Source organism: Euprymna scolopes, chromosome 38, assembly GCF_053919585.1.
Source record: "Euprymna scolopes isolate OS-2025 chromosome 38, ASM5391958v1, whole genome shotgun sequence".
In the NCBI taxonomy this organism is placed as follows: domain Eukaryota; kingdom Metazoa; phylum Mollusca; class Cephalopoda; order Sepiida; family Sepiolidae; genus Euprymna; species Euprymna scolopes.
Window position 1 is genome coordinate 80,906,276 of NC_136519.1, and position 17,397 is coordinate 80,923,672.

The 17,397-nt window shown below is 37.8% G+C and overlaps 1 protein-coding gene across 1 annotated transcript in view; it reads right to left on the minus strand.

Annotated features, from left to right (window-relative positions):
- LOC145263298 (organic cation transporter protein-like) overlaps positions 1-17,397 on the minus strand; it is an 89,159-nt gene that overhangs the window by 1,378 nt on the left and 70,384 nt on the right. Inside the window, exons 7-9 of the mRNA XM_080120378.1 lie at positions 15,935-16,158; positions 11,064-11,245; positions 8,157-8,308 (exon numbers count right to left, since the gene is read on the minus strand). Of these exons, the coding sequence (XP_079976504.1) occupies positions 8,157-8,308; positions 11,064-11,245; positions 15,935-16,158 (558 nt within the window). The remainder of the gene's footprint in view (positions 1-8,156; positions 8,309-11,063; positions 11,246-15,934; positions 16,159-17,397) is intronic.

A 17,397-nucleotide genomic window follows, 5' to 3' on the forward strand; every position in this document is an offset into this window, starting at 1 on the left:
TACAAAATAGTTTTTCCTTTGAGTCATAATTTCAATATGGCTGCACAAGACTTTGACTGCAATCACTGAAGTTTGATTTGTAGGCGTTTCGTTATTCGTTGTACAAAAAAGAAACAAAAACAAAACAAAAAACAAAAACAAATGTACAACAAAAATGTATCAAACGCAGTAAAAATTTACATTTCTACCGAATTCAAAGGAGAAATAAAAGAAACATTTCGGTGATTTTCAAAAAGTATGACTCGTACGATATCCGATGTGAATGAAATTATTATTGAAATAAAAATGCTTTGTCGGAATTATCTAACCGACGAGTAAGGAGAAAAAAAAAATTCAAAGCTTGCAAGGAAATGACGCCATTGCTTATAAACAATCTTTTCGTCTTCTAAAACACATTCTTTATATCATTCGTAGACATTTATGCTGACGACACTACAATATATGCTAGTACATCAAAGATCGTAAACGACCAAGTTCTCTCTGATTCTCTATCCTCTGTTCTTGAGCATGTGGTGCAATGGGGAAAGAGGTGGCTGGTTACTTTTAATGCATCTAAAACCAAGCTTCTACCTCTACACCATTTACGCTCTGATGCCAATCTGGCATCGATTGAAATGAATGGCTTTTTTTACTCCTGACCTGAAATGGAACACGTATATCAAATCCCTTGCCAAGGTAGCTGGAAAATAAGTAATGCCCCTGACCCACTTCCCAGTAGTAGAGCAACGAAACTTGGCACAGTTATTAGTCTTTCTCTACATAGGAACCACCCAGAGTTATGCATTTCTCCCACCGTTTGATGCAGCTCCGGTGACCGTTTTTGTAGAACACCCCAGGTTGGTCCTCCAACCACGAGGTGACTTCAGAAATCAAGGCTGCATCATCTGGGAAATGCTTTCCTTTAAAAACAACTTCATGGCTGGGAAGAGGTGAAAGTCAGAGGGTGCAAGGTCAGGAGAGTAGGGAGGATGGGGAAGGATTTCATGACCACACGCCCGTGCTTCTGATCTAGCGACATGCGAGTTGTGGACCGGAACGTTGTCCTACAGGAGGAGGGTATCTTTGCTGATCTTGCTCCGCCTCTTGATTTTCATAGCTTCCCTTAATTTCCTCAAAAGTGAAGCATAATAGGCTCCTGTAATTGTGGTACCCTTTGCCAGGAAATCTGTCATCACTACTCCGTCCTGGTCCCAGAAGACTGTGAGCATGACCTTGCCAACAGAGGGCTGCACTCTTGCCTTCTTTGGAGGTGGTGAGTCCAAGTGCTTTCACTACATTGACTGGGCTTTGGTCTCTGGATCATTGTGATGGACCCAGGTTTCATCCTGTGTAATCAGTCTTTTGAAAAACTTTTACTCATCTTCTTGGCACATCTCCAAATTCATCCTCGAGCACTCGACGCATTCTCGCTTCTGGAATGGTGTGAGCAACCTGGGAATCCATCTGGCAGACACCTTTATGCAAATGGTCATGAATGATAGTTTCCACAGACCCTGTACTAATCTTGACATTTTGGGCTATTTGGCGAATAGTAATGCGCCGATCTTCCAAAATAGCAGCTTTAACTTGACGGACAGATGCCTCATCAATGGCAGAAGGTGGGGGCGACCCGGTCTGGGAGCTGTTTCCATAGATTTCCGACCATGTTTGTTTCACGATGCCAGCGTTTTACAAGGTCATATGATGGGGCATTATCACCATAAGTTTCTTTCATTTCATCAAAAGTCTCCTGTGGTGTGCGTCCTTTCAAATACAAAAACCGGATCACTGCTCGACAGTCAACAGGCTCCATTTCACACCTGACTCAGTTCAAACACCAGTAAAACAGAAACCACAATAAGTTCAGAGCTGTAATTTGCCACATAACCCGTAGAGATATAAATCATTGCACATGCAGAATTTCAGCTAGATCAAACAACTGGAAGTGGGTCAGGGTCATTACTTATTGCACGCTCCTCATATTTACTAATTGGAATGAAATGGAAGCCGCTTTTCACTCTCGAAAGACACTGGATAGCACCCTTAAGAGTAGCTGCATGTGTAATTATGAGACAAGGGTTGCGCAATAACTAACCACAACTCTCCTAAACCGGCACTACTTGGGTCCAGTGGTAAAGTAGTAGTTCATGTCTTTGAATACTGTCTTTTTTAAAAATATATTTGACCGTCTCTGAATAGGTTATTCATTGTTTTGGAGAAAAGTATTAAGGCGTCAGCACATTTAATCTTTTCTGGATAACTTTGAACGATTATTGTTTTTCTGTTTATTTTTTTTTTTTTACATAAGTCTTATCATATATCAAGCCACAAAAGCCGCTCGAGGATAAGGTCGTGAATGTCAAATGAATGATGATAATGATTTGCCGGATTTGATTATTTAAGTGACCAGTTCAACAATAATTTATTTATATTGGAGTGTAAAATCACCATGTAGCAGAAATAGATGGAACTTTTTTCTTCCACGAATCAATGCCTCTCCCCTGTGCTATTTGGCCACGTACTGACCAATCAGGGGTACGGCGCACTGATCCTTTCTATCCCCTAAGGAAATTGGCCATAATATATAAAGTTGCGATTTCCAAAATAAAAAAAATATATTTATATGATTTGGGTGCGTGAGCTTGAATCGAAACCGAAAGCCAACAATGCCTGACATTCCATTCCTCGCCCCTGACTGCGAGACCACCTGATCAGGCGACATCCTACCGAATATTTTGCTCAGTCTATTGACCTCCACGCTCGCATAGCCCATCCGGTTGACCAGACCGCACATTCAGCTCCTGCCGCCAGCGCCCCTAAAGCGGAGAGGGTGAAACGGCCGATCGTCACAGCAGGTGGCACCAGTGAGGAATGGTCCTACTTCAAGCTGCGCTGGATAGAGCAGAAGGCTGCGACTCGGCTCGCGGGCACAGATGTCACAAACCAACTCCTTGAATACTGCAAAGACAGTCTTCGAAAGGACCTCACACGGACTTTTGGCGCCCTGACAACCAAGTACGAAGAGACCATATTCAGGAACATCAAAAGCCTCGCAGTTCGCCAAGAGAACATCATGATTGTTTGTCTCCAACTTCAACAGACTCACCAGGACTGTGATGAGCCTGTGAGGATGTACGCCGCGCGCCTCCGTGGACAGGCCAGTGTCTGTACCTTCAAGAAGACATGCACGTGTGCCCTGGAGGTCGATTTCAGCGACATCATGATCTAAGACACTCTCATTCGTGGACTGGAAGACAAGGACATCTGATTAGATGTCCTCGGATGTCATCGAAGCCAAAGAGAGTGGCAAGCACTCTGCAAGCTGCTTATCTGAGACTCCTACCTCAGTTACAGCCACCGCAGCGAGCTCGTACAAGCGTCGCAACAAACCAAAAACGGCCCATGACACCACCTAAGGTACCAAGCTTTACTGTGGCACCACAGGCCATGGGCGAACCATGCCCGGCATATAATCACACATGCACCAAATGTGGAATTTTGAGGGCGTATGCCGACAGACATGTCAAAAGTCACCCTCTGCTGGAATAGCACCGACCACAGAAGATGCCACTGCCATCTTTAACATCTTGTGCCCGATCGCCAACGTCCCTTCTGCGGCAATCGATGCCATAAAGCTCCCAGGCATCGCCATCAAAGTGATCAAATCGATCATGTGGGATGATGTTCGCGTCGCCACATCCAGCGATGCATCCATAATCAGGTTAACAGAAGCCATCTACCAGGGCTTCCCTGATCACCTAACAGATATCCCTGATGACATCTGACCCTACCATCAATTTCAACAATACCTCTCCGAGTTCGATGGGGTATGGAACGAATCATCATCCCGCCAACTCTCCGCAACCAGGTGCTCCATACGCTGCACTCTTCTCACCGAAATGATCCCCGCTATCACCGAAATGCGCTCTCGTTGCTCTCCATGCAATCAGATGTCTCCGTTGAACCCAAGCCAACCACCAACTCCTCCGACTCTACCTGAATACCCGTTCCAGTGTATCGCCGCGGACTACTTCACATTCTGTGGAAAACACTACCTTGTCGTCATTGACAAGTACACCAACTGGCCAATAGTTGAACAGACGGTCAACAGCACTACGTCGCATGTTTGTAATATATGGTATCAGTGATGAAACAGACATGGACAACACTGACATTGACGGTTCCCTCAACACAGACGCATTCCAGCAAGCCATGCTCTAATACCTCAACACTCCAGACTGTGATACCTTGTTGTCTCCGGCTATATGTGTATTCAGAAGGCCAATCCGGGATTTGATACCCATACACCCCGGAAAGTACCAACCACACAGCAACCGCTACATGCGTATCTCCGAGCGGTTCACAGAACACACTCGTCCCTTGCCACTGCTAGTCATTGGTGACTGTGTGAGGATCCACCCCCAAACGGGACCTAACCCCAAGAAATGGGACAAAACTGGCATTGTCGTGGAGGTCCGACAATTCGACCAATACGCTGTTCACATCGACGACTCTGGCCGCGTTATGCTGCGAAACCGGAAATTCCTGCGGAAATACATACCGGTGATTGAAAGTTCCCCACTCCTGAGGCTACCCGGATCAATGCCTGCATCCCACACCCCCGGCAGTGCAGCCGAACAGCCACAGCCAAACCAACCAACACCGCTCACTAACACACGTTCCGAGCCTCGCGAACAAAAGGAACACCCAGCAGATACCACTGTCATACCTCCCAACCCTGACCCAGCAGTTGTTCAACCAGCCTCCGCGACTACGGAGAAACCAGCGGGCGAGCACAAACAGAAGATCCCTATGGCTCTTCGGGGTCTGATGCCACACAACGCCCCCGGCCTACAGGAGCACCCGGTGTCTTTGCCTGACCCAGACAGCACACAAGAGCCAGTGGACGCGTTGCCTCTATGTCGGTCAACCCGCCTCTCGCACCCACCTGCCCGACTGAGTGTAGACTGAAATAGACTTTAAATCTCTAAATCTACTTCATGTATCAAGACATTTTATTAAGTTCTCATGCCCAGATGGACCATTCGCATTGAGCTTAACTGGTTACCTGGAAATCTTACATACTTGTCTTTATGTCTTAAAGACTAGGGGGGGCATACATGATGTTGCTCTTCAGAAACCACTCTTCTATTTCATGTATTTCCAGATTTGTATATTGGTTAATAAAGAAGATTGGCTAAAGAGTTAGAGCTCATCTCTCTCTCTCTCTCTCTCTCTCTCTCTCTCTATATATATATATATATATATATATATATATATATATATGTGTGTGTGTGTGTGTGTGTGTGTGTGTGTGTGTGTGTAACTTGATTGCTTTCAGCTATAATCGAAACCGAAACCAAAACTTATGAAAAATCCTTGGTAAAATTATTTATTATAAGAAACAAAAGACCATAACAACCAAACAACAGCCATTCGGATGAAAAAAGATGTAAGCGTAACACACAAAATAACACACGCTATCGTATTAAAACACAGATAATTTGACTTATTAAAAATATACATTTTGGTTGCATATACTCTTTAACACTTATCCTCGAGCGGCCTCTGAGCTTTCATAAGTGATGATTCTCTTGTAAAAAGAGTGGGCAACACTGTATATGTAGAGAGATAGAGATAGATAAATAGATAGAGAAAGAGAGAAAGATGTATATGTTATATATATATATATATATATATATATATATATATATATATATATATATATATATATATATATATAATGTAGGTGTGTTGTATGTTCTGTCATATTTTTTCATTTTGCATGAGATATGATCATATCTATTTCCGTGTTTTATCAAATTAATTAAAACAATTTTGTGTCAGGTTTTTAAAATCTAAAACGTTGATACGTTAATTTTTTCTATATAAAATTAGATATACGTATATGTTTACATATTACATGTATTTGGTTTGGTTGGTTGTTTTTGTTTTACGGCATATAAACCCTTTTCGGGTTATTTAATGCCGAATCCAAAGATTTTGAAGAAAATTTTTTTTAATAGAATATATTTGTTTTCACGTCGGTTTCCATTTAACCCATAGTTGGGACCCTAACAGGTACTACCACTCCGGGTCAGAGTGGACCTGGGAGCAATGGTAATTAAAGGGTCGCTCCACACTCCCCAAAGCCCACAAGCTGGGGCCCTCACCACTGGATATAGTTTAAGGTCATATCCAGGACCCCCATTGAGGGACTTTTACCCTCTGCAGGGGGGCAGTCGGCGTATTCTAATGCCCCACCGACAGGGCCTACATGTATTTGATTCCTGCCGAAACTAATTAACCAATTTTTTTTAAAATGTAGAACGCAGAAACTAAGAGTAACTGAACCAAATGGTGGGCTATATTTGTTTAACTTTAAAAAATTATAAGGGGATAGAAATGTTTCCTGAAAATTTAGATAATTTCAATTTCTCTAAAAGTTTAACAATACGCATTAGACGTCAAATAATAAATATTCCTTAAAATTTTTTTTTTTTAATAATATAGGCAAAACCTTCCATTTGAAAATGGAAATGGTTCAGATTTGCAATGAATAATCTTTTACAAAAAGATACCAAATGGAACTAGTAAAGCAGATGCAAAGAATCATTTGAGAAAATCAAAACACTTGTTAGTTCTGATCTATTGCTGACAAACTACAATCCATCATTAGACATTACTGTTGTGATGGATGCTTGAGACTATGAAATCATAACAGTAATATCACATATTTTTCCTGATGGAAGCGAAAAAGCCATTACACATGCATCAGTCGTTGATGCCTACTGAACGAAAGTATAGCCAAATTGAGAAAGAAGCCCTAGCAATTATCTGTGCGGTAAAGATATTTCACAAAATGCTATATGGACATAATTTTACTCTGACCACAGACCACAAGCTCTTAAGTATTTTTGGTTCCAGGAAAGATGGGCAACTGTACTTTTAGATTATGACTTTTCTATAAAGTACCAATCAGACAGTAAAATTGGTCAGACAGATGCGTTATCCAAACTCATTCCTCTCATCAAAAAGTAGTGGAAGACACAGTCATCGCTGCTATGTCTGTGTCTCTGTGCTTGTTTTCATAGTGAGATCACTACCCGTCACTTCAGGCTATAGCTGCATATTCATTAAATTTTACAAAAAGTACATTCAGACATAGGGCAAGCTTTTTAACCGTTTTTTACTGAAAATTTGGCTTCAAGGGGTCAAAGTTCAAAACATCTGACCTTTGCAGTCTCTAGCAAACTATTAAGCCAAATTTGTGTCTAAACAATTGAAATTTTACATAAAGTGTATTCAGACATGCAGCAAGTGTTTTAAATCAGTTTTAGGGCAAAAATTTGTCTGGTAAGACGTCAAACTTTACAGAGTTGACCTTTGCAAACTCTACCAAACTCCTCCGTCAATTTTGGGTCTAAACACTTGAAAGTTTAGATGTAGGTTACTTGGACATGGGTCAAACATTTTAATTTGAGTTGACCCTACAACAATAAATGTTAAGGGGTCAAAATTGGGGTCCAAGTTAAAAAAAATTACATCTGCTGTCTCTAACAGCTTTTTTCTATGGTTAAGACGTTTTTTGCGTATAAGAACATAAGAAACCGATACTGCATTCGATCTTCAAGAGAAACGTCACGTGATCACTGTAAAGTTAGCGTATAAGAACAATCTCTAGCTTCATTTGTAATCGTAATTTAGTAAATATTTCTTGGTTTTTATGTTTCTGGATTTTAGAGATGAGGATTTCTGCATTGATAATTTTGGTTAAATAAATGGTTCCGTCCGAAACTCTGCGCAGAATCTTGAGTTTGACTGAAAGGTTTCTAGATTTTAGAGGTTCAATTCCCAGTGCAGCCGATACTAAAACTTAAGACGTCTATTCTGTTATAGCTGACGGAACAAGGCCCTGGATTAAATACTGCGTTCTATTCGAAATTCCGTGAAGATTACCGAGTTCAACATAGACCCCTCTTTTCCGCTTAAAGATTTTCGAGCCCGAAAAAGATTGGAGATTACACCGGCCGAAAAGTTGTGCGAATAACAGTGAAGTTTAGAACAGTAGTCTGACTACTGCAAATAATGCACGTTTGCTTGCTTATCCAACAACATACAAGAAACGATATACACGACAAGCAAAGGTAAAAACAATAAATTCTTGGGTTCTTTACCTGCCAAAGTTCTCTCCGTCTTCGATTGTTTCCGGTAAGTTCCGTCCAAGTGTTTCTGGTAACATCAGTGATAGTAATCCGCCCGCTAACGCAAATGCACCGAAGAGGAAAAGTGGCATGGCATTTCCGAATTTAGTTGGCAATAGTGTGCCCTGCAAAAACAGAAAATATGAAGGGTTGCTGTAGTTTATTTAAAGCATTCTTTGCAGTGTATAAAGTTTGGGTAATGAATGCAATGGTCATGCAAAATTGTAATGTTGTGACCTTTTAGCTGTGACCATAGCGCAGTATCTGTGTTAGCTGTGGCAAGCAGGGCCAAGGGTAAAAACATTATTATTATTATTATTATTATTATTATTATTATTATTATTATTATTATTAATTTATTCGAGCGACAGCGGATCGCTAGATCAATTATTATGATTAGGAAAATAAGCAATTAGATTGAGAAAAAGTGATTGACAGGAAATAATAATTTCGCTACAAAGATAAATAACTAAATTGAGGTTACATCAGCTGTTGGTCTGAGACACGTAATGAGATGTAGATTTGGGGAGATTCTAGTCAGTCGTTAGCTGGACATAAGATAGAACGGGCGACTCAAGGGGGGAGTTGGTCTCTCCATGGCGCAGGGGGCGGCGTTTCCTCAGGCAGCCAAGATATAAAAACTTGCCGGCCGGATCATGAAAATAAATGTCCGTAAATAATTCAGGTATTTGTTGTGTTATTTACATCTGTTAAAATGAACTGTATGTCTACAATGTTTCGGTACGTACACGTCAATCGTTTCCTGTTACAACTGTTGCATAAATATTAAAATATACACACTAGACGATCAACTAAATGATACGACGAACATACATACACGCATTTACACGTACATGAATATACAGATAAAATATAAACCCTACTATTCAACATGTACGTTTTTATGAAAGATATTCATATACACACAACGTAACAATATTAGGTTAAAGAAATTGTCTTTTTTGATAAAAAAAACATATACATGAGTTAAAGTTGGATGTTTTATATGCAAAGGATTTATCACTTATTAAGGCAAGAAGTTACTTGAGGATAGTGGTTATTCATTTAGTTTTGTTTTACGGGATATCAAACATCTATGTGTCATTTAATGCCGAATCAAGAAATAAAATATAATTCTATGGTTGGGATCAATATATTCCGGTAATATATCGCTCTTAGAATACTTAACTTTCAGAAAACATCTAAGGATACTTTGCTCTCACGTAATCTAGTCTCATGATAAATTTCTCTCAGAATACTTTCTTCTCGGAATACATTAGCCTAAAAAAACGTTGCTCTTGAAACATTTGCACTACGCTCTGAAAACGTTGCCCTTGGTAAACTTTACTCTTGGAAGAAACTTTTACAGAAGCTATCACCATTACCCAATAACAGGAAAACAAAGCCCCCCCCCCTCCAAGGAAGCACTTTACCAGAGACACTACTCCTAGAGCAATTACTCTGTAAAAAACATTACTCTTCGACATTAGTAATATTCTTTGTTCCACAGGTGTGCAGTTCTAAAAAAAGCCTTGTTCATAGAATCTACGTTTAGGTTTAGGCACAGATAAAGAGTGGAGGAAATTATCGATAGTGGTTTCAACTAGACGAGTGTTTTTCGTGAAAGTCAGGTAAGGGGGCGCTAGACTGGAGCTCAGACGAGCACTTGCCATTAAAATAACGATAAAGAAGAGACAGGCTCACAACGCTTCTTCTGTAAGAAAGAGGTTGCAGGGAAGAAAAAAGGGCATCCCTCACTAGTCTACAAAGTCTATTTTGAACTCTGTCAAGGCAGAATAAGGTCTTTCTAGCAGTTCCTGCCCAGATGTGGCAGGAGTACCCCATTCTTAGACGTACTTAGCTATTATACAGGTAGAGAATTGAAATCAGCAGTGAGATATCTATTGGATATTAATAGAACGATCCCATATTTTTAGAGTAGCATTGGCAACAGATTTGGCGTACGTGTTCCATCTCAGATCAGGAGTAAAGATGATATCCAGAATCTTGTCAAAACATGAAGCCTCACTAAGACGAAAGTCATTCATTTTAATTGATGCCAGGTGGGGATCAGAGCGTTGATGATGTAAAGATAGAAGCTTCGTTTTAGATGCATTAAAAGTAACCAGCCACCTCTTTCCCCACGTGTTTAAGATCAGCGGAGAGAGAATCAGAGAGAACTTGGTCATTTACGGCCTTGAAGTGTTGCCATAGATTATAGTGTAGTCAGCATAGATGTCAACGAATGATCTTAGAATGTGATTTGGAAGATCATTGATGCAGATCAGGAAGAGAGTTGGGCCCAGGATGGGCCTCTGAGTGACTCCAGCATTAATACTGTGAGCTTCTGATTTCTGCCCATCAAACATTACTTTTATGACCTTATCAGAGAGAAATGATTTGATAATTGAGATGACATTTTCGGCTATATTGTAGCTAGAGATTTTGTAGAGTAGACCTTTATGCCATACCTTATCAAAGGCCGTTGATATGTCAAGAGAAATTGCTCTAGAAAGGAAGCCATTCGCTAATCTTACGATATAACCGTTAGCACATCTGCTGTAGATCTAGCAAAACGGAAACCATATTCCATGTCATTGAGGAGTGTATTTTTGCTGACGTGGTTGACTACTTCTCTATTTAACACAGATTCCAGCAACTTATTCATGAGATGAAAATAATTTAAAAATGCTTATTGTTGGCTAGCGTTTGATCTTGACGTACATTTTTTTTTTTTTTTTTTTACTATTTTATTTAGATCATTAAATCAAATGGTTTCATACCTTGTCTGGATTGGTTTCTAGAAACAGATGATAAAAACTGAAAATAGTAAGAGAAATAGGGTCAGAAAAGTTCCAAGCAAATCTGTGTTTAACTTACAGCTAAAGTGATGTAGGGTGCGACCATGCTTCCTAGTCTGCCGGCGGACGAACTGACCCCTATAGCCGCATTGCGCACAACCGTCGGAAACAATTCCGCTGTCATGTTATAAGCGATGGCGAAGCTGGCCGAAATAGCGAACTTTCCCGACAGAGCAAGTGTTAGAGACAGCCATTTAATGTCTGAAAAAAAAAAAAAAAACAACAAAAAAAACATAAACAATGAATTGTGCATTCATTCTTTTTTTGATGACTTTTATTAGTTATTGTTTTATCACGTTTCGGAGTGCAATGGATAGAGGCGTTGAAAAAAAGTTGTTTATTTTAATATGGAAAAGTCAGTCCCTAAATAAATAGCACTTTGATTTAGAACAAAAACTGACATTGCTAAAAGGATTTCACATTCACCGACCAAGGACAGAAACAATAAAGCGTAGTATCAGAACAGATACTACACTTTGCATTATTTATATAAAAAGATATAAATATTAAAATTTGCACAAATTAGGCACAAGATCATCAAAAGTGTGGGGTTAATCGTGGTCATTGGTCATCCCTTGTCTATTCTATTTGTCGCTATTACTTTTGTTATGTTTGTTGGTTCTGGGGCAACACTGAGTCACTTGAACGTATGTTTGTAAATTGGAATGTTAACATTGGAATGTACCAGGAATGTTAATTTGATAGAGTGGAATTTAAAAACGAGTCAAGAATTTTAGTATTGATAAGTTGATAGATAAACAAGAATACGTTACAGACATCACGTGATGGTCACGAGTGATAAATGTTGATTACGTCATTTGATGTTTTGTGCAGGTAGGTTTAAGTTAGTTGAGAGTCAGAGTTTGAGAAAGACAATCGAGAAGGGGCGAGCTGGCAACCGGTCGATAATGGCTCGAAATACCAGAGAAAGCTGTCGTGTCAACGTCGATAAGATGTAAATATTAAGACAGCGTTCAACTTTCGAATAAGGAAACATCTAGAATAAAACTACTGAAAATACAACCGAGACTTCTTTGGAATGAGTTTTTTTTTTAGCTTTTTCAAGGCTATCAAAATAATACCAAACATGACAAGGTATGTTTTCCCTGTTTAACGATGTGAACCCCCATAGAACTGTGCTTTGTCCCTTGTACTGTATGTGTTGATATATATTCTGTCATTAATTTTATATATACTCAACAGATGGTAATTGTATGTAAAGAGAGAGAGCCTATCTTTTAAACACACCTTAAACTGACGCCCGCGTCTTTCAAATGAGGTATGGAAGCAAAAAATGGATCCAATTTTCAAATATATTTTATGTTTATTTTTTCCACCCTCTTATAATAAAAATATATAAATATACGTAAACTTTTTATCAATTAATTTTTTAATCGCATATCTTTTCAAATAAAACTCTGTTTATTTAAGTTAATATGTTATATATTTTGTCAAACTATTCAAATATTTAAAAAATATATATTTATGTACAGAAATATGAAAGAAAAACTATGAATGTGTCACATGTTTTACAGTTTTAGCAGTTTAAAAAAGATGAATATGTCACAGAAAATAGTTTAACAGTTTTAAAATGTGAATACTTCACATGTGCCATAAACATAAAATTCAAACAACAAAATAACTACGAATCAAGTAAGTGAAATAAATAAAGTATATTTAAATAAAGTATATAATAACGTAATCTATATATATAAAAGCGAAAATGTGTGTGTGGTTGTGTGTGTGTTTGTATGTCTCGCAAAAACTTTCGACAGAGGCCACGGATTTTCGCCAGATCAGTATCATTTTAAAGCCCGAACCTTCCGACGACAAATATAGAAAAATTGGCTAAAAACATTCAATCCTTCACCCTCAACCAGACCCTTTTCTCCAAGGAGGGGTGAAAAAAAATCGTTCCTTCATGACAAGATGGCTTCTACGCATGCGTCAACACGCGCAAAAGACGTTGTACCTTGTATTCGCTTAAATATTATAAAAGCCGATATACATTCGCCCACGCGTTCGTAGCACAATGGATAAAGTAACAGCGTCGTTATCTTAAGATTGCAGGTTCAATCCGAGTTATCAGATATTGAAACAATTTTATTTATAGCATTTTTTCACTTTCGCTGGGTTTTTTTTTTCGAACACGTTCAGTTTTTCCTTTTTTGTTGTTGTTTTTTTTTTTGCTTTTCCGAACGCGTTCATTTTTTTCCTTTTATTTTGGCTTTTGTTTTTCCGATTTTTAAAAAGAAGTTTTAGGTTCGTTTGCTGTTTTTGTTTTTGTTTTTGTTTTTCCTATTTTTTAAGAAGTTATTACTTCGCTTATTCTTTACTCCCCCTACACACACACACACACACACACACACACACACACACACACACACACACACACACACACACACACACACACACACACACACACCTCCAAACACCCGGGCAACGCCGGGTACTCCTCGGTAGTTATATTTGAAAAACTAAACAAAAAAAGTAAATATGTTTGTAAAAAATATTAAAAAGCGAAAGTATTGTATCCATTAAACATGTTTGAAAAGATATTCGATGAAAAAAAAATTGATATAAATGTTTACACATTTTTATATATTTTAATTATAAGGGATGAAAAAATTAACATAAAATATATTTGAAAATTGTACCTATTTTGTATCCATTTTGTGCTTCCATACCTCAATTGACAGACGCGGGTGCACCTTTCTCTGTGTTTGAAAGTTAGGCTCTCCCTTTATGCACAATTGCCCAGCATATCAGAGACACACCACACACAACGAACTACGTTACATGTACACACGTTGAACACGGATTAGAGGCACGGCACACCCTATTAAAAAACTCTCATATTAAATAGATTCGTTCATATATATCCGTAAATATACGACCACGCTATATACTCTCTATTATACAACATACTAGTTTTAGTGCCGCTTTTATATATATATATATATATATATATATATATATATATATATATATATATATATATATATATATATGTCGTCATTACATTAAAGAGTATACAACATATAAGCACTCTTGGCAATCATTACCATTACAAATAATTATTACTATTACAAACATAAATTATTTAAATTACTATTAAATAAATTATAATATTATAATATTAAATTATAAATAATAATATTAAATATATTAAATAGATTATTTAAATTACTATTAGAAACATAAATTATTTCAAAAGAAAATACAGTTTGGAAATTCGTCAAGAACAATTTATTTTTTTTACCTATTCATTTGTGACACATTTCCGTAAATAATAATTTTTATTTATTTATCTGCTTACAACGGCTGAATAATTCCTGCATTGACAAGCCTTCAAACACAACGCAGGTTTTTACATCAGAGTCTCCTTCTCTTAGATGCGTGTCTTTATGAGAACTGGGGGTGCATCTCTCCCAGTGAATTACCGGTATGTCAACGTGATTATGCTGAGTATCTATCTATCTATCTATCTATCTATCTATATATATATATATATATATATATATATATATATATATATATATATATATATATATATCCGTTCACATACACTTTTTTCATGATACAGCTAATGTCTAATATATGTATAGTCAATAGATTGCACCGTGGCCCATACGGTTAGGTCGTTAGTATTGTACACTTCATGTGTACGACCTGGGTTCGCGCCTATGTCAGAGCACGTCACTGATGAGATGCAATACATCAAAACCCACTTTGGGCCTGGCGTTGTCCGTTGTCGATGCAATTGCGCGATTCCATCTAATTCTGGGTTCTAGCTTTATCATGAAAAAGTGTATGTGAACGAGTATTTATATATATTTATCTATAATCTCGTCTTAATGTCTAATATATATATATATATATATATATATATATATATATATACCTTTTATTTGTTTTGCATAAGCGTTTATATGTCGCTACACATTCATGAGCATGTTCTGGTCAACATGTTTTTGGTCAGCATATAGTATACGTCTTTAACTTTACCATCAACATCGATGCTGAGCAAAGTAGCCATTTTGTTTAGGCAGTTGTTTACTTCCTTTGATTAAAGATGGCGACTTTGCTCAGATTCGATACTTACGTAAAATTCAAAGGTTTATAACATTTATATTCTCTTAGCCACTCTGTCAATGTCATTTTTATTTGAAAGTACTGGGATGATCTGACTGAAATTTTGCATGGACTTTTGTTATGATGAAGTGTAGTGAACTAAGTGTTGTGGTATCTGTTGGTTGTAGAATTAAGAATTAATAGGGATTAGTATTTAATGAAATAAATGAGTACAAATTCAACCATATTCAACCGTCAATTTGTCATGAAGCACTCCTCCATCAACGGATATATTATTTTATTATTGGAATTTTTTTAGATGAGTAATTTGTATATTTATTTTATTTATTTGTGAACTGTTATCCTCATTTTCATAGTTGTTGTTTTCACGAAGTTTCAGCCAACTGTTCCTCTGACGAAGGCCAGAGAAGGCAACTATTCCTCTGACAAAGGGCGAAGAAATTGTTGACCGAAACGTGAAAACCGCAACTATGACAATGAGGATAAGAGTCCGCAAATAAAAAAAATAAAAATCAACGGGCTATAACTTATGCCCGTTTTTAAGGCAAATAGGTCACAAGCTCGTACGAAGAAACTGAAATATATTCTTTTTCAAACGTTAATTTCTTTAAAATGATTAATGTCACTGAAGGTTATGATAACCATAATCTATAACTATGTTCATTGCAGTCACCACAATAACAGATTTACTTGTGTAGCGGGTATTCTACATAAAAAATATCGTCGGACTCTCAGGCAGAAAGTCAAAGAGTATTATTAGAACCCTTCCTCATAAAATAGTTTGTATTCACCGACCTTTAGCCCAGATATTGGCGAACGCAGATGCAATGCAGCTGAGGCCTGAGAAGATGGTGGATCCGCAGAAGAGAGGTTTTCGCCCCCAACGATCCATAGTGAAAATTAACGTTGTATAAGCCGGGATCTCCACCAATGCAGAAAGTAGTGTGCTTTCATACAGGTTGTTGCTCAACGATCCGGCGTTAAACATGAGACCATAGTAAACCATGTTGATGACTGCCCTGTCAATAAAGAAAAGAAAACAAAAACTCGGATAACAAGCATAGGTAGTCGGCGTTGCCCGGATAAAAGAATAAGATTATTATATACGCGGTGAACAGTTCAAGAGGCAAACGTGAGTTTCGAAGCCGGGTCATCTGGAGGCAAATTTGAAGTCAAAATAATAAGAAAAACAAAAAATTAATTTCAAAAGAAATGAACAAAGCGAAATTATACATATATATATATATATATATATATATATATATATATATATATATATATATATAATATATAAATAAAATAAAAATAAATATACATAAATAAAATAAAAATAAATATATATATATATATAAACGAACAAAGTGAAATCAAATATATATATATATATAAATAAATATTAAATAGAGAAATAGTCAACCACTTCAGCAGAAATAGCCTTCTTAGTGACACGCAATATGGTTTCCGTTCTGCAAGATCTACCGCAGATGTGCTAACGGTTATATCTCATAGGATTAGTGAATCTCTTGACAAAGTTTTCCTTTCTAGGGCAATTGCTCTTGACATATCAAAGGCCTTCGACAAGGTATGGCATAAAGGCCTACTTCGCAAGATTTCCAGCTACGGTATAACTGGATATATTCTCTCTATCATTAAATCATTTCTCTCTGATAGGCTTATAAGAGTAGCGGTTGATGGACAAAATCAGAGGCCTGCGGTATTAATGCTGGAGTCCCTCAAAGGTCCATCCTGGGCCCAACTCTCTTCCATCAACATCAATGATCTCCCTAAACGCATACTTAAATCATTCGTTGACATCTATGCTGATGACACGACCATCAACGGCAACACATCAAAGGCTGTAAATGACAAAGCTCTCTCTGATTCTCTCTCCTCTGATCTCGAACGAGTGGTTCAGTGGGGGAAGACGTGGCTGGTTACCTTTAATGCATCTAAAACTAAACTCCTATCTTTACATCATCAACGCTCTGATCCCCATCTGGCATCAATTGAAATGGATGGCTTCGTCTAGGAGAAGTCTAATGTTTTGACAAGCTTCTGGGCTTGACCTTCAATCCTGATCTGAAATGGAACATGCACATCAAGTCTGTTGCCAAAGTCGCTTGAAAGATGGGGGATCCTTCTACCGCTCCAGAAGATATCTCACTACTGATGCAATTCTCTATCTGTATAAAAGCCAAGTATGTCCAAGGATGGAATACTGCTGCCATATCTGGGCAGGAGCTGCTAAAAAAAGCATA